General features: G+C 43.6%; 1 protein-coding gene and 1 long non-coding RNA gene across 2 annotated transcripts; one reads left to right on the forward strand and one right to left on the reverse strand.

Moving 5' to 3' along the window:
* Positions 1–528: 528 nt before the first annotated feature.
* Positions 529–17,706, reverse strand: Pfdn2 (prefoldin 2). The gene is made up of 3 exons (XM_075691781.1): positions 17,500–17,706; positions 13,489–13,612; positions 529–943 (listed from the first exon to the last, which is right to left on the reverse strand). The coding sequence occupies exons 1-3, from the start codon at positions 17,658–17,660 to the stop codon at positions 752–754; spliced, it is 477 nt and encodes a 158-aa protein (XP_075547896.1). The 5' UTR covers positions 17,661–17,706; the 3' UTR covers positions 529–751.
* Positions 6,894–9,992, forward strand: LOC142582279 (uncharacterized). The gene is made up of 3 exons (XR_012828407.1): positions 6,894–7,027; positions 7,931–7,987; positions 9,842–9,992. It is a non-coding gene; the product is annotated as an uncharacterized LOC142582279 (long non-coding RNA).
* Positions 17,707–18,158: the final 452 nt, after the last annotated feature.

The following is an 18,158-nucleotide window of genomic DNA, read 5'->3' on the forward strand; positions in this document are numbered from 1 at the left end:
CTGGTTAATCTCCCTGCCTTTCTTCTTCCCGTCTCTCTCTCTTTCCTCACATGTAAGTGATGAACATGTCCTGCAACCACCCTCAGCCACAGAAGAAAACAGCAAAACAAAACGTGTGGAACTTCCCTTGTCAACATAAAGCAACTCGCAGCTGGTGAGATCGAGTGATCATGAGTGTCAAAAGCCTCTGCATAATGGCGCAAATGCATGCAACCTGTCCAGTCATATGGATTCACTACCTACCAATGTGTTTTAGCCCTGCTACATTAAATGTGTTATGTTACTATGCCAATTTCTGCAAGATAATTCTCTCTTTCATCAGAATCCACACAATTCATGCCATCAAAAGAAAGGACACATTAACATATACCATAAGTCAAGCTAGCTTGCATATTTTTAATGCAGCAACAGAAGAAAACATCTGTAATTGAAACTTAGTACAAAGATGCGCTTGTGTGCCTGGACTTACTATGAAAGCTTCGGCTATGAAAGATCTTTGTTCCACCAACTCAAGACATACAAACTGCATACATATAAATATTTTATTTACCAGAAAAAGGAACATCAAGGGAAAAAAAAGAAAGCTCAAATATCTTGGTGCGCAACATCTTATTGAGGCTTAAGGCTCATCCATAAAATTACACCCCACATTTCATTCATGTGAAACAGCTGTGGTAGTAAAAGTTGAAGCATGAAGCTGCAGTAAAACGACAACTAAAAAAAGTAAAAGAAAAACAAACAGCGGACTCTGTCAGACTAACACTCCTGTTGCAGGTTGTGATGCTGGCTTCTCACCCCCACCACTGCTCCCTGCAGGAGGCTGGGACTTGGAGGCTGCGTTGGAAGAGACCCTAATTTGGATGTTGTGCTTTTCACGGTACTCATTCACCTCTTGGCCTTTCTGTACAATCTTCTCATTTAACAGCTCCACTGATTTCGAAATCTGAAAAACAAGAGAAGAGCTTTCAGGTGCATTCTCTATTCTACCTCACCAAAGAATACAAAAAGGACTAACCTAGTACAAGGGTGCACAAACTAATAGGGCTGCCGTATTGTCAGGTAGCACCATTATAATGCCACATCTTTTCTCTTTTTTAGGCTATACTGTATGTAAAGATAACCTGTGACAGATAGCACAATCCAAGCCGCTAAACTGGATTAATTGAAGAGGCAGACATTGCTTTTATGAGAAACTGAAATCATACTTAACTAATTATCAAAATTTCACTAGTTATGTTTTAGGTTATGCAAATATTGCAATTTATTAAGTGTAGCCTGTGATATTTCAAAGGCATGTCTACTCTGAAGGAATTTTTAAGATGATACCAGTTTCGACACATTTATTACCAAAGTGTGCAATAAAATATCAGTACATGGGCATTAGTTATTTTTGTACTTCAATGCATGAAACGTTGCTTTTGTTAAACAAACACAATACAGTCGCCGACTGATTTTCCGGACTCCAAAAATTCGGACATGCTCGATTATTCGGTATGCTTCACGGCACCGCCATTCTCTCCATAGACCATAATGTATAACAACTGCCGAAAGTTCGGACACCTTGCAACCTCTCGTCTGATTTTTCGGACACTCCTTGAGCCAACTCGATCGAGAGCACCATGCACGGACTCTGACCGGTGCATGGTTCGACTTGCTGAACGCCATTTGTTTTGAATGGAGCCTCCTTGCTGCCCCACGAAGCGGCGCTACTGCAAATCCCCGCTCATCATCATCGTTTCTGTCTGGTTTGATAGAGTGGTTCTACAGAAGTTCCGGTTTCAGCTTTGTAAGCCATGTCAAGACAATCCAGCAGCTGATTTGTTTCCTCGTGCACGACACTGCGAGTAGGCCGCATTTTTCGTTTGCGCGACTGGTGTCAGCATGGTGGTGTTTGCTGTGTGTGCTGTGTCGAGGTTCCGGTGATCCAACGCGGCATACAGAAACATCGCGTCAAGTGTCTAATGGCGCCAACAGTGCCCGCACAGACTGCGCTGGGGAATGCCGGCAAGCGGGTGCCAGGAGGCCTAAGATTTGTTGCTTTCCTATGTGCTCCCTACTGACGTGGAAAATGTTCTGCCGAGACCTGCGTAGTGGTTGCATTGCAATTCAGGACACTGTCTCATTTGACAGTTTCACAGGTGCTGACACTGCTGTACTGACATGCGCAGAACTCGAGGACGGCGAGATCATTCGTCAGGTTTCTGCTGCACCGCCGGACGATGACCCTTGAGTCGGAGGATGACGCACCATGTGCTACGCTGCCGTCGCATGCGGAGCGTGTACAAGCAGTGACTGTGCTTTCAGCCGCCTATAGTGGTCGTATGACCCTCTCTGAGATTCAGGCTTATCTGATTGCGCGTAAACGGAACAGCGTGCAACGGCGCATTCACGATTTCTTCAAGCCTACTGCCGAGCTCGAATAAGTGCGTGGAAATAAAGGAATTCATTTTTTTTTTCTTAATCTGCTTTTTCGGACACCTGTTTAGTCGGACATTTTCGCAGTCCCCGTGAAGTCCGAATAAATGGTCGGCAACTGTAACTGGAACGACAGTGCATTGTTACCACACGTTTGGCCGCTCATATTCCAAAACTGGTGCCATCTTCAATAATCATTCCAAGTTGATTTTCCTCCAAACTTATCAGCTGCATTTCGTAAATTGCAATAAGTGTCATAAATTAGTTAAAACATACCTACTGTACTTTTGTTGCAAGTAAATCATTCTATATTTCATGTGCACGTAAAGCCCACCTCAATGATCAATCCAGTTTAAAGACAAAATTTTGATACCTGCCACAGAATTTTTTTTTTAAATGATGCATATAAATAAAAAAAAAATCTGTTATAGTATGTATCAATATACACATTACATAAAGTTGTTTTATTCCCAAATAGAAGACAACATTCTTGGATTACTTAAGAGCTAATAACTGTTGAATGTGGCTTGAACATGGTGTGGTGCATTATTTATAGCACTTGTGCCACACATGTGCGCACGAAAAATGACATTGCTTGGTTAATGCCTTAAAGGGCCCCTCATCAGGGCCCCTCCTTAAAGGGCCCCCCACATTGCGCGCTCACGGTTGTGTCTGTCAGGTAATACATCCCTGCATGCCACAGAAAGTACTTAAATTTTAAACCAAAGGCCGTTTGCCCTTCTCCTCACGGGTGCCGCACTCCCAGCCAGAAAGTAGACGTATATTGCACAAATGAGTCTACGTACATGGCAGCGCTGTGGCATCGCTCATAGTGGCATATGACTGAAAATTATTCAAGGCAAGAGCAGTTACTTGTTTGATCTGTTGCTTCAATAGACCAATTGAAGTTTAGAACTGTAAAACTTACAAACCAAACGTCTGCACATCTTTGTTTTACTTTGTAGCGTAGCAAGAGAGATGTACTTCCGTTTTGTCTGCTTATTCTTATGTCTCGCAGTCACACACGCGATCATGCTCTGTGATCTACTTGTGTCTGCCTCAGTATTTGTGTAGCACTGAATTATACCACTAGTCAGGCGTGCTCGTGTACAGCGCGCAATATCGTGCGTTGCGCAAAATGAGACAAATGCAACAGCACCGCAAAGCAAAAAAGCGAGAAAAAAACAAAGACGTGGGGGCAAGTGCAGTATGCGTCATACAATCCTCCGGCTCCAATATGGCAGAATGCAGGGTAGGAATTTCACTTGCAGAGGCTACACAGGGGCACGTGGAGAGAGTGTTAGGTTGGCGGTGACGCCGCCTCCTGAAATCATGGGTTCGCGGTACTAAAATATTTCTATCTCAGATATTAATCAACCAATCTGAAAAATTCCAGCAGTAGAATTACCGCAAAAATTCTTGCAGTGGAGTTACCTGCCCTAGAGGGTACGTAACAACTTACAGTGTATGCCCAAAATTGTAGCAAGCATGTGTCGCCCCCTCGGGCATAATCTTGGTTCGCCCGCTAAGCTCGGCAGGCAACATTGGTCACCGCACCGCAATAAACACCGATGAGCACGGCTGCTCGCCGGTCAGTCATCGTTCAGCACCACCACGCTGTGGGGCGTCCGTCTATCGGAGGGTGCCACAAGCCCTCCCTTGTTCACGACCCAGGGTGGATCGTGACAAAAATGTGCTATGTGACATGGTGAGGAGCCCTTTAAAGAGAAAATGAACTGGTTTTCGAATTGGCATATTTGTGGCATTTCGGGAAGCTGTTATTTAGCTCTTGAAAATATTTTCTCGATTGTGTGTGATGGCCCACAGCAACTGCCAATCAGATTTCTGCTGTAGCTCCACCTCTCTCGTGCAGCAAAGGAGGGCAGGGTGAAAAGAAAACCACTGGAAGTGGTGTCAAAACTGGGGTCACGTGAGCCTTCTGCCTAGCTAGCCAGCTTGGGGACAGTAAGGGAGCTGTTTACTGGCATTCTGTACCAATATTTTGCAATAAATGTAAGCAATAAGCATGTGCATTTTTTGGTAATCGACACTGCTGTAGGCATAGCTAGGTTGTGATGATCATGTTTTACGCACTGTTCCCGTGTGAAATTATCGGTTGTTGCAAGAGTGTGGTTTCCAATGACAATATAGTGGTTAATGCGCTGCTTTAATGAAGAAAACAAAAGAAGCTGAAACCTTAAAGGGACAGTGGTTGGTTCCTCAATAGCTGTTGACACCAAATATTGAGTGTATCACATTAGCACAAGTGAAATCTAAGCTGGTGATAAATGGAGCCCGTGGTGGTGGCTGGAACAAACCTACATTAACATTGCAGTTTTGATTCCCATTCAATCGCGGTAATGCTATATTTGCTGGAGCTAGCACAGCATTGCTGTTTAGCATCACACAATAGCCATCTGGTACTGCTTGTGGGCTTCTGCCACTGTCGGTTTTAAAATGCATAGTGTTGACTAGTAATTGTGCAAATTAAGTAACACATCTCTGTAACGACGTTGAAGGGAGAGCGAGAATTAGTTCATTATATCCATTATTACATGTATTGCAATATGAATCTCTATTACAATTTCAAAGGCACTTTCACTTACTTTGTTATATCCCATTTTGTTATAACAAGGTTTGACTGTAATGTGCCAGATGTCTGGCCCTGCAAAAGCCTGCGATAGCATAGCGGAACTTAATGGCCCTGGTAACCCTAATCCGACATGCCATGTTCTGGACCTTGAGTCAACAGCAAGTCTTGGAAAGAACACAGCAGCGCATCACTATTGCTGGCAAGCCAGAGTAAAGTCTAGCTTGCGTGGTCTAGTCTGCTTCAGTCTGAAATGCAGTGGATGGTGCTTCAAAAACAACTGCTAATAGTAAGAAAATGCAGTTTTATTGCCAACAGATGCCTGCTATTACCCTTATGCTAAAAGTAGGCTGACATTTGGGGCGTATTTGTCTCTGAAGCACAGGTGTGAGTGAGCCATTTGGTGGTGCACTGACGACACAGCACTCACGGCCCTCATTCATCTTAGAGAGAATAGGCAGCGGTAATACAGTAGAACCTCGTTAAACCGTACCCGCTTAAACAGTAGTTTCGTTTTAAAAGGAGTAAAGTCAAATCCTCGACTCAGGGGCCACTGAAAATAATGTGTTTTGTATCCGCATAAACCATACCAGCTTATTGCGTATGTATCTGTTAACATGTAGTGTTTCCACTTTTTGTCGTGCAAACACGGTAGTGCGTCATTTCCATTGGGCAGCCCAGCAGAACAACAAGCCTCAGAGAACGGAACAGCCTCCAAGCAGCCTGTGCGTTTGCGCATGAAACCACATTAACACCAACATCATTTCGGCGCCGTGCAACCAAGGACTCGCATCATGCCAAAGCTCGGATAAAAAAGATGCCGGACGCTCAGCATAGAAGAAAAATTAAACATCATTCGTGCTATCGAACGCGACAATAAGAAGTCGGCACTGACACGCAACAGGGATCTGCTATTGACTACGGTGTGTGGCATTTGGAATGCAAAGGCTCGGCGGCACTGCTGTGACCACGAAGAGATGTCAGCTACGAGGTTTGACTTTCTGCCATTGTTGCCTCTGTCGTTGTCAAAGTGACGACTAGCAACAGTAATGAGGATGACACAGAAAGCGACAGCACGGGTGATTCAGGGCCGACAGGGCAGAAGCTGCCCGTTACGTCAGCCTCACAAATGCAATCGTCGCAACGAGAACAGCACCCCGCAATGAAAACGGCGCCCCACAACTTCTGCAGCGCTACCGCATGCGTGCACAGAGAATATGTAACACCAACGAGGAATCTGCTATGCGAGTGTTTGCCGAGAAGAGGGGGCTGGCTGAAAAGCTGTTTCACAGCTTCAGTAAGTTTGAGGCCCCTGTCGTCGCTGCTAGGCCTCCGCGGCATCAAACAAAAATGACACTTTTGTCGCATAAAGTGAATAAATACTGCATGTCTTTTTCCCCTTTCATCACACTCTCTATGAGTTCCGTTTTTAACAGGTAAGTGGGCGATCTCATGCTATTTCAGTTAAGCAGTACTACCATTTAGTTTGTACTTTTTCCGAGCTCCGGTCAACTACGGTTTAACGAGGTTTCACTGTACCTTGTCATAAAAGGCACAGTTGGGACACCACATTGTTCTAGCATGCATATCAGACAAGAAAAACAAGCCTCTGGTGTTTGCCATGAAGGTGCTAGGGTAGATGGGTGTGCTAAGAGAGCTGGCCAGAGTAGTTCATTGGTGCATTGGGTTGTGCACTAGATGACATACTGTCGGTAATAGCATCCAGACCCATTGGCTCCCCAAAACAGAAATGTTTCTGTTTAACAGGGAAACAGCCATTTCTCGGCTGCCGGCCCCAAGCAAACGGCTAAGCGCCGTGCCACTATAAAGTGTCCATGCTACAAATGCAGTCTGTTCACAATCTGCTTGTCTTCATTGTGCAGGTCCTTTGCCTACTGCATCATCTCATAACAAGCTGCCCGGAACCACTTGTGGATGCTGCCGGTACCTCTGACCAAGAATAACTAGTGATCTTTCCAGGAACATGGATATAGACAACAACTGTTGTTCTGCCTTCCACAGGTTGCATTTCTTAAATTCACGTTCTCAATTATTTCACGCATATAAGCCTCAAACTTGAATATTCTTGTGTCATTAGGGATCCTTTAAGCTAGAAGCTATCCACAGAAAGGCTGTAAGGTTTATTTATTCTAAATTCACACTTAGACTCACCGAGTGAGCTCATGACAGCCAACAATGGTGAAAATGGTGAAAAACACTAAATATGAAGAACTTTATTAATTTCTAAATCGCAAGTATGCTCTTGACCACAGAATTTATTTCACTTCTCTATCCACGAGACATACAACACCGAACCCATTCTCTAACTCTGTAATTTGCTAAAACTAACATTTTATAGTCATTTTTTACACCTACAATATCTGACTGGAACCGCCTAACTGAGCTTTTCGAAATGTATGTTGATTAGAGCTTTATTTATTTTGTCATGTACAATGCGTTAGTGTTATATTTTCATTTTCGTTGTTTATTAGGATTTTGTTGCAATTGTGTTATGATTGTATTTTGAAATGTGCTACAATTCTGTTTACAATATTCACAATTGCGCTTTGTATTTATTTGCATTTTAATAAGCATGCCCGTCCTGCTTGGACCGCACTGAGGTATGCAGTATGCATAAAATAATTAATAAAATGTCACAGTTTCACACGAAAGCCGAAGTAATCATTGCAATAACGAGTTAGTGGACAGCTAAACGAAGTAAGTATACTAGTTTTATCGGCAGTATAAACTTGGAAACATTCACTTGCTAACTGAATTAAAAAATGTGGTGTCAGAGTGAACACGCAAACATCAACACATCACACTCAACGAGTGCGGGCACTCGCTGTCATAACACTGGTGTGAGCAAGCGTGGCAGCAGCAGTGAGTGAAGCGACATTCATGCGGTCTATCACTTCAATGCAGGAGTGGCAAGAACACAACGTGCACAAAGGCAAGAGCCATCCGCAGATCCCTTTCAAGGTATGCCGTGTGTGTCCGCGCATGGCCTTGCAAAGTACAGACTTGTTGGCGGAGTCAAAGCTGCTCCCCCTCCCTCGTGCACTGCCAACCCACTTTCCTCCATATATGGTATGCGAGATTGAACTGTGATCATCAGTTCCCTTTGCGCCTGGTGGCGAAATACACAGCTAGTGCCGGATCACAACGCCACCCCCACTACCTCCCTCTCATCTTTCCATGGCCTTTCGCGCGACGGAACACGGTGCATTTGCTCTCTGCTTTTTTTTGTTTGCACACAACAGGTTGAGCCGTGATCATCGGCTTCCCTCGTGTGCTTTCACTCACACATACAGCATAGGACACGCGGCAACAGTGTTATTGCCCTTGGACTTTATACAGAACATCACGGCGATGGCAAAAATTTGCTTGGGGTGTCCATACAATTGCTATTGCAATAACAATAATAATAATAATAATAATAATAATAACAGAACGTAGGTTCTGCATAATCACTCACGAGTACACTGACTCCACACAGATTTCACAGGTGTGAGATAGTGATAGTGACGAAGGGTGGCAGTGGGCACAAGTATGAATGGGTATAAGTGCTGGTGAAGGTGAGTGGAAGTGAGCAAGTATGTAGGTGAGTGCCGCATCATAGAGACTCGTATAAGGGCAGCACTTTTTTTCTCACAATTTGACAAGGTGTGGCCCTTACATGGGATCGAACCTCTTGGGTCAAAATAGTACTGGCGCAGCAGGCAGCTTGCGTGAAGCCCATATCCCCAGAAGTACCATTGCATGAGACACCAACAAGCAGCTTGCAACATCTAACAGCGGCATGCAGAAGTACGCAGTGCAGAAAAATTTGCCGATGCACGCTTGCAGCATCAGGGCAACAAACACGGTTGCTTCTTCATTAGACATTTCTTTCTTTCCAAATTTCAGGCTGCCAAGTTGGGGGTGTGGCCGCTATATGGGTGCAGCCCTGACATGAATCTATACAATGCCCTGACATGAATCTATACAATAAGTAGGAGTGACTAGGAACATGTGAGCGTTAGTGAATACAAGTGGGCACAAATAGGAACGCGAGTGCCGATGTGTGAGCGTACCCGAGTGTGACTCAGTACAAAGCCTGCTAAAATATTGGTGAGTGATTGTGAGTATTGTAAGGAAAAGAATAAGTATGAAATATACACCCAATGCATGCTTTACTTGGAGTGACGGTAAGCGGTGGCAATGATCCGTTTCATTGACAGATGTGGCAAGATTTTAAGTCATTATTGAACAGTGAGAACTGCCTTATAATAGCAACTTGTGCTACTCAGTCGGCATGCCGTGACTCTGAAGAACTGCAATGGCCAAAAAATACAAATGCAGCTTTCTCATTAACATCATGCCTCCTGACACAATAGTACAACTTAGACCTGCTCGTTTTGAAAGGAACACGATTCACTTAACCCTGGAGTCAAGTTTGTTTGATGCAGTTTTCAATATAAAAATTATCTATAACTACAGTTGAAAGCATGCACAATTGAGGAGCCCCACTGCAGGATTCGACATGCAGTGAACTGTCATGCAAATGCACAGAAATTCCAGCTAAATCTCAAAGTAAACATTTGTGGCCTCACTTTGGTACGACAAAACACACAGGGCTGACCTGAAGCTAGATTAAATAGTGCAATTGGCATTTCTGAAGTGGCAATTGGCCGAGTGCTCCACTCTTACTTGCACCATGCTTCACTGCACAACAGTTGCCCAACTACAAAAACTATGTGCAGAGTTCACTGTTTCGAATGTGCACACAGGCACCAACTCCAGATAAAACAGACTATTTTAACTGCAAAATGTGCTGTATTCTCAATTTTGCAGGATACAGTGCAAAGCGTTGCTATGATCGGCCTGCAGGGGTACTGTTCTGCAAACCGATCTCAGCCTGCTTCAGTTGTTTCGATCTACCTGGGGCGTGGCATCCTTCAGAGAACCGGCGACGCTGGCAACGCTAACCGACCATGCACTTCCTTCGGAGAACTGGAGACCACGGCAGAGTTAATTAACCATGCACCTCCTTGTACAGCCCAGTGGCGTCGGCCAGGCTAGCCGTTCGTTGGACCGAGTATTGTTGGTTGATTCGCCGCCGCCTTCATGGTCTATTTGCGGCAAGAGAGCTTCTCAGAAAAGGGTGTTTTGCAGTGTGCTTTTCCTCGCACCCTAGGATTTGTCACAGTCTGCCGACACTCGTGGCGGCTACCAGAGAAGTCAGCTCTGAAATTAAGAGGCGCCGGCTGGAGTCAGGCGTGACAAGCTGGCTACGAGGACCCACTCAACTCGGTGGGTTCTGGGAATCCAAAGTGCGTATGAGAGTGTGTGAGCCCTCCCCCTCAAAGGCAGGTCGACTACACCCCAACGACGGTGGACGGTCTGATTGGACGAAGGTTGGACAGCAGTTTTCCCTCCCCTTGGGATCTGGGGAGGACAGAGGCTTTCTAAGCAGCAGTTTGTCGGCTGCTAGGACTGTGCTCGACGAGAGGTGCTTGGAGCTTTGTGCTTCGTGGTGGGAGATTCGTGCTCCTTTTTGCAGTCATGCTAGGCTGTTGAAATGTATCTTCTGTTTTAATGTAAATAAATAAATCCTGCACTCCTAGTTATCGATGAGAGCAAGTTCCTCCCTACAACCACGTCCCAAGCGTGGGTGACTTGGACGACGGCATGGGCCAGCTACCACGTAGTTCATGCCCGAATACAAACCTTACAACTGGGTGCCAGCAGTGAGATCGTGCTACAACTCTAACAGTGTTCAATGCCACATTCAAACCAGGAACCTCTGTGATACCTTCAATGATACCACAATCAGTCTTTGCCAATCAGAGCTGATTCCCCACTTTGCAGCATTCCTGCAGTCGCTACTCCTTGGTTTTGCTAATTTAAAATTACTTGTGGTCAGTTATCGCAATTCTTGGGCTTCGTCAAATTTCTGCATTCGGGGTAACTTAAGTAACTGTAATAACTTGCTGCAAGCTCACTTATTTTTTAAAAGTGCTTCAGCAAATCTTCAAGTTCCTTTATGACATTTTCAGAGCTACTACCACATGTGAACGCCAAGACAGTGCATCAAAAGCAAAACCACTGATGAAAATAATTATGTCTAAAACATGTCACACACATCTTGAAACGCTTATGATTGTACTTGGGCTGCAAGTTCGCATAATACGCATAAAGTGTTTCGTAAACAAGCAAGCCGTGTTTTCCCTTTCAAAATCAGTATGCAGTCATGTAGCTGGTTCCCTTTTCACTGTTCTTTCTGGTTTTACAAAAGACCTCTTTTTCAAGTGGCTAGATAAGTTGTAAGTAGGCTAGGCACGAAATAGTTCATGTTTTAATACCTGAATCTCTTGTAGAGAGTTCTCGCACAGTGTCCACATTCTGAACCTCACTGAAGAATAGAAAATTGTCAATCCACTAACCAAATTTTCAATGGACAGAATTAATTGGCACCTGAAAGGGTAATGTTATTTGCCACTATGATGATGATGACAGTTGTCCTCTGAAACAGGCAACCTTTAGTGCTAATTTCCAAGTAAGCAAATGCTTGCAGCTTAAAGGTGTTATCAATACTTTGATGTACGAGCGTAAATCAAAAAGTGAGCAGAATTTAGTATTCTCAGGGGAACAAAGGAAGACTTGGTGTGTCTGATGTGACACTACTTGTACAGTTGGAGTGACGTGGAAGTAGGAGTATCCATCACTGCCCCACTCAGTTGAATGTTGTGGCGCGAGAAGGTCCCATATATGGGCACACCAATCCATGATTTCACAATCAGGGAACAGCATGCCTTGGCGCACTTTCTGTGGTAGAAGCGAGTCAAACCAGCAGATATCCGCCATCATCTATTAGCACTTCCCCATCCTTCGTACAGCCCTGATCTGGTGCCATCAGATTACAACATCTTAGGCCCCCTGATGGAGGCTCTGCATGTTCATCGATTCAGGTCAGACGATGAGGTCTAGCTTGCAGTGGAAATGTGGCTTTGCGAGCAACCAAACAATTCCTTAGCAGATGTGATACAGCAGTTGATTGTGCAATAACAAAAGTGCAGGGGGCTCAAGTTAAAAAGCGATATCCGTAATTCTCATTCCTTTGAGCGAATAAAGGTGATATGTGAAAATTGCCTTTACTGTTTGATTTACCCAAGTAAGAATATGTGATCAACAGCTAGAGACGTCAGCTTGGGTTTGCTGCTGTGCTTCACCACTAGCCAATACAAAATCTGAAGCTGATGAGAACTGTTTGCATTGAGCTTGACACAGCTAGTACATTCTAACATAGCATCTAATGAGAGAAGTTTGCCGAGCACTGATGTTGACAGCAGTGCTAATAAGCGCCTGTGTTAAGCATCCTGATGAACAGCAAACTCTAGTAGTAACAGCAGTAATATTTAATGTACACTGCACTGTGCAAGCTACGTCATACAGAGTATTCATTTTTTAGTTTAGTTACAGTTGTGGGAAACACATTAAATAATTAAATATTTTAAATTTCAGGCATTGACCACTTAATGTCACTTTCTGTGTCCATTTGGCATGGTTATTACACATGGAGTGAAGGAGGATTACTTGGCATACATCCAACATGTAGCCAAATGAACAAAAAGATGTTCACAGTGGGCAAACCCACAGCTGAAGACAACTGCAAAAAACTAAATGTTGAGAAAGTAAACTGAAGTGAAAGGCATCACCAGTTAGGCTTTTTACAGCGAATATGTTAGTGCAACTACAAGTGCTTGAAAACATCCGTTTTCATAGTGCTTTGAAAAAATTACCATAGTTAAACACGTTTGGCCCACACCCCCCCATTGCAGACAAAATTTAGAAGACAATCACTTCTGAAACTCATTAAATGCTTGAAACCATTATACAACAGCTTTCTGCTATGTGTCCAGTGTTAATATTGAACTTTATGGTACGCAGAGTCAAATTTGGTGAATATGAAGAAGGGGGGTGCATATTAAGCATAATGTGTAATGAACGTAACATTTCTACAAGATTTATAGTAGGTTTCCCCAACACATTAAGCAATGCACTTTGCTATCGTTAGGTGCAGATAAGTGCTATGGTATGGGCGATGTGTAGTGTAGACAAAGTTCAAAGTGTATGGGTTATTTACAGCTTTGCAATAAATTGCTTAAGCAAGCACTCCAGAGTGTGTAAATGTATTTTAAAAATGCCACAGAATTTAGCTAGCTGTACTGAAAGGGCTATAACAGGAACAGAGATAAAAGTTTGCAAAAATGGGAAGGGGGATTATGGTTGATATGCATGTAAATTTATAAGTGTAGACTGTAACAGGTGTGACAATTGAGGTTTGCACACATGCCATGTTAGTTGAACTCAACAGTAATTTTTGTTTCCCAGTGCAACATTTGCAAGAAAAAAGTCCCAGTACACATGGGAACCATAGGCAGAACTTTGTGTAGGCATGAAAATCAGTATATTTCTTCAGGTCACCGACGAAAACTCACATTTTCCTTGTTTCGCTCCACAGCAGGAAGAATATCCTTGACAGTCCTTTCAACAAGCACACCTCCAACCATTCGGTAACAGCGTCGGTCACCATCAACTTTCTGAAGTGCTTCAGCAACCAAGCTGTAAAACAAGTCAATGTTATTCAACTTCAATTTTGTTGCTATTTTACAACTTATAATTTAGGCTTACGAAAGGCTAGTGGACATAACTCACCACTAAGGCAATGAATTCATTGATGCCAACACACCTACCGCATCTAAGCCCTTGTGCAGCATTTGCTCCAATATGGTCAGTTGCAAGCTAACGACTCAGAAGCTCCTCCTACAAAAGTGTGCTGCAGCAACTGTGTGGCAAGGAATCCCTACTGAGGAGCATAATCACAAAAGGAAGGCTCCACCATGACTCAGCAGTAAGTAATAGCTCTAAGATGTTACAGTGGACACAGAGCAAAGATGAGCTGTAAACACACTTTCTGAGTATTACTAAGAAAAGTAACACTGTGGTGCTGCAGTACTCATGGCAATGCCAGAAAGTGGGGGCTTCACAGTGGCATTTTCGGAGAGCGAAGATGCCTGAAACATACAACTGGTAACCAGCACTTCATCTGTCACAAAGGTTTGTCCCATACCTTAATAACAGGGTTTAATGTCTCACAGCAACTCATAGGTTATTAGCAATGCCATAGTGAAGAGCACTGCATTAATTCTTTTCTACGTGACAGTAGCCTATTAGAAAGACTATAATGACCCCATTCTGTCCCTCTTCTTATTTTTTTTCACATGCTTTTATTTTTGCCATCACTCTTCTTTCCGTATTTACTTCCCCTTTCCCTTCCCCTAGTGCAGGGTAGCAAATCGGAGGTATTAAGTCTGGTTAACCTCCCTGCCTTTCTCTCATTTGCATCTCTCTCTGCATTAATTCAGATCCGGTTCTTGGAACATTAATTCAAATGTGATGTGCAAGTGTTTTTACATATCAACCCTATCCCAAAGTTGCTGTAACAACTGAGATTCAAAGCCACGATCTTATGTTCACCAGCTGAACGCAACAGCTACTGAACAACTCTGTAGACTTATCTGTGAACGATAGGGAAAAGCTGTTCTCTCTCTATTATGTAAGACCATATTAAATTAAAAAAGAAAAACACTCATGCTAGGACGTACAGTTAAAATATAATTTTACCAGTGCAAGTGGGCTGCTAAATTTGGATAAAGGAGTAAATGTCCACGCTGACATTGTCAGCTTTAATCAAGATTCTATTTTCTCCATATACTTGTTAAACTATACAAAGTAAACATTAGCATAAGATGCATTATCGGAGAGACCGGGCTCCTAATGAAGACTCCCTGTCAGAAAACACTTAACAGCACAGTAGTCCATGCAAACTGGAATGCTTCCACTTCAGGCAGTGCACGAAACACAAGAGCGACAGAAATAGCGCTGGTCACAGCTGTTTCTGTCAGTTCATATCTTGTGTGCTGCTCAATATGCAAGAAAGCTTACATCTATATATTTTTTCAGCTGCGGCAATCTTTTAGGCCAAGCCACATACAAGAAAAGCAGAACTTTCTGTATTCTGGCATTTGCATGAAGGATGAGTACGTTCGGTACCACCATCTCGGCGAGTGTTATTTAAACACTCGCCGAGATGGTGGTACCGAATTTCTCTTTCACTGGTATTCTTGGGAAGTCTACTGCTGATTGTAAACGCGTGTAGAAGCAGATGGACATAGAAACACCAATGGGCTTAACACATGGACGAAGTAGGGGAACTTATTGAACAAGTGGTTTGAGACGGCAAACAAATCTAAGAACAAAGAAGCATCATTACAGCGTAGGCAACATATTGTCCCCATAGAGTTTGCACTCTGACACTGAAGGCGCTGGTAGTGGAAGCAAGTGAAAGAATGGCTCAGCCTTAAGCATGTTCTTGCAGCTCCTCTTGACCTTGTGCCTAAGTGAACCACGACACTAAATATGTCAGTGCACACTGTAAGAGTAAGACAGCTGGTACACATGCTCAGAATCCAATATGCTTCTGAAATGTAAGCGTGTGCTGACAGCTGCAAGCAGCAGCAGGAACCTGTAGACTGGCAAAGGTGGTGTGCATGCAAATTCGAACGTGTAACAGATTTTTTTTTTTTTTGTCTTCTAAAGTATAAATCCCATGCAAGTGATCTTGCGCAACACCGACAAGTGACACAATGCAGATGGCCATCGTGTTCACTCATTGCCTACAAGTCTTACCCCACGCGAGCGATGTCTTCCCAGCGTTGCCGATATGAGGGTAGCAAATACATGCCGAAACTGGCGTTACACATGCTTTATTAAATGAACTTGATATGTTTTACTGTAATGTACAGCGTAAAATATTACTGGAGGTCTTGCAGTAGGTTCTTATCCTTGCACATATCAAAATTTAGTTTTGCTCGTTCCGTGTAACAATCGGTAGTAGTTGACTGATGTATATCCAGTTCTGGTTTCACGCTATTGGCTAGTTGCTCACAGCTCTTCCGGACAATGAATTCCAGATTTCCAGAATCGAGCGATCGAGTGACAAGAATGAACGATCTGCTTGTGCAACAGCTAATTTCGTCGCTCAAAGCCGTTGCTTGTTGCACAAAATCACTCTCACGGGGTTTGGGTTTAACTTGTGTATGTATGTTTGTATTCACTTGACACGGTGCTCACTCACCACCCGTGCCAGTCTACGTATGCCTGCTGCGGGTTGCGGCTATTAATGCGAGCTTACGTTTCTGAAGCACACTGGATTCTGAGCATCTTCACTAACTGTCCTACTGTTAGTGTATACTGGTGTATTTAATGTAACAACGTACACTATAGATTCCCACTAAAGTGCACCCGCAAGTTAAAATTGTAGCAGATCATTGGCCTATCACTAGAGTTCTGGTAATGTATGTGGAATTACTTTCAGAAAAAAGATAATTTATTTACACCTTTTATTTGTTTCGGACAACTTTGGGAAAACCACAACTCATAAAAGCGCCCTCGGTACATCTTGCATTGAATTGGAGAAGCATTTTTGATTCCATTTGAACTCCAACTGACCATACATTTTGCAAGCCCTTTTACTGATTTAACGGCAAAAACTCGCGTGACACGCTGTTGCTGCTTTGTTGCTGATAATTTAATGAGTTCAGTAATTCTATGAGCAATCAAATGCAGAATGAACTAATGGCTTGAGTTTTGCGTCTCGAAGCACGAGGCAGCTGTCTTGCAGCACCAAAAGCCCCAGTACGGGTTCAGTTGTGAATCCTATCATGGGGACGCTTTGCAATACTGACAGTGCGTTGCATTTTCAGTACGAATAGTAGATGCGTGCTTCTGCGGATACAATTAGGTAAACGCATAGCTGGAATGCAGGCTGTCATCGTGCCTTTCCAAATGAACGCTTACGAACTTGCCACACTGCCCCTGTGGATTGCTTTTCGATAAAGAAACGCTCAAGACATGTGTAACTTTCTTTTTATTTATTGCTTCATCATAGGAGTGCGTTGTAACGAGTTTTGATGTTCTGGAATACATTCGACATTCAGTCAACAAAGAAATCGCAATTAGGCACGATTGAAGACAGAAATCGGTAGCAGGTTGAATTATCCAAAAGATAACCGTTCTACTAATAAATATATACGAATATATATAAATAAATAATACGAATAATTATATAAATAAGACGAATAATTATCTGCCACTTTTCAGAGCGTGACGTAGGAATAAAAATAGTGGCCACGTGATTTCAAGAACGGTTCAACCGATCGTGCCCAACCCGTCGCACCAAACACCCACGCGCATCAAGTTTTCCTCGCAGAAACCGTACGTCCTCACAAGGGTTAAGCCAGAGTATAGCAAACACAGGTTGCCAAGCATTGTTCGACTTGTGAAAGTTCAGAGTTGGCCAGAGACCGCTACAGTGCCGGCACGTCAATCAAATCTAAAGGCAAACATAAGAAAAATGTGCGCAATGCGGCACGAGGACAATCACTTACTTGTGCTCGTTAAGTTCCATTTCCAGTTCGATAAGTTTTGCTGTCAGGGCACGTTGCTCTTGCCTCAGTTGGTTAAAGCCGTCTACAACGCCCTGTTCTTGGGCTTGACGTTTAATTTCGTCCTTTTTCAACGATAACTTCTTTTCGCCCTCGGCCGCCATGATCGTAATGCTGACAGTAGGAGTGCGGTGTAAGCCACCTATGGTGTAAGCCGTAGTGGCCGTAGCAGCCTCAGTTTGTAATCAACAATACGCTATAATTTAGCGTGCTTTACTACAGCATGACATTGCTGACACAGTCACGCAGCTGATGCCCCAGACAGCTGAAACACGGCTTCCTCCATGGGTGCCTCAAACTTGAGCCTCTCAGAGGCATTGTGATATGGATCTCGGAGGCTAGAAAATTATTTGAAAGACTACGGTGAGAGGGCACAACAAGCACAAGCGTGGTCAGACGTGTGCTGCAGACATGGACGGACAGCACGAAGAACAGCAGTGGCGTCGTCGTAGAGGAGTTTCGAGAGGAAACATTAGCGTACATACAGGGCGTCTTTCTTTTTTTTTAGCTGCACCAATTTTCTTGAAGATTGCCTGTGGGAGACACCACAATTCTAACCCTTGATCTAAATTACTCGACGAGTCGGTCATTACTTCTACGAG

The sequence above is a fragment of the Dermacentor variabilis genome, chromosome 5 (assembly GCF_050947875.1).
Source record: "Dermacentor variabilis isolate Ectoservices chromosome 5, ASM5094787v1, whole genome shotgun sequence".
In the NCBI taxonomy this organism is placed as follows: domain Eukaryota; kingdom Metazoa; phylum Arthropoda; class Arachnida; order Ixodida; family Ixodidae; genus Dermacentor; species Dermacentor variabilis.

What these genes read in the sequence shown, in the direction of transcription:
- Pfdn2 (XM_075691781.1), bottom strand. Translation starts at nt 17,660, where the DNA reads ATGGCGGCCGAGGGCGAAAAGAAGTTATCGTTGAAAAAGGACGAAATT. An exon ending in ATGGAACTTAACGAGCACAA is followed by an intron (nt 13,613 to 17,499) that starts GTAAGTGATTGT and finishes CTTGTTTTACAG; the next exon opens with CTTGGTTGCTGAAGCACTTC. An exon ending in TGGAGCGAAACAAGGAAAAT is followed by an intron (nt 944 to 13,488) that starts GTGAGTTTTCGT and finishes CTTGTTTTTCAG; the next exon opens with ATTTCGAAATCAGTGGAGCT.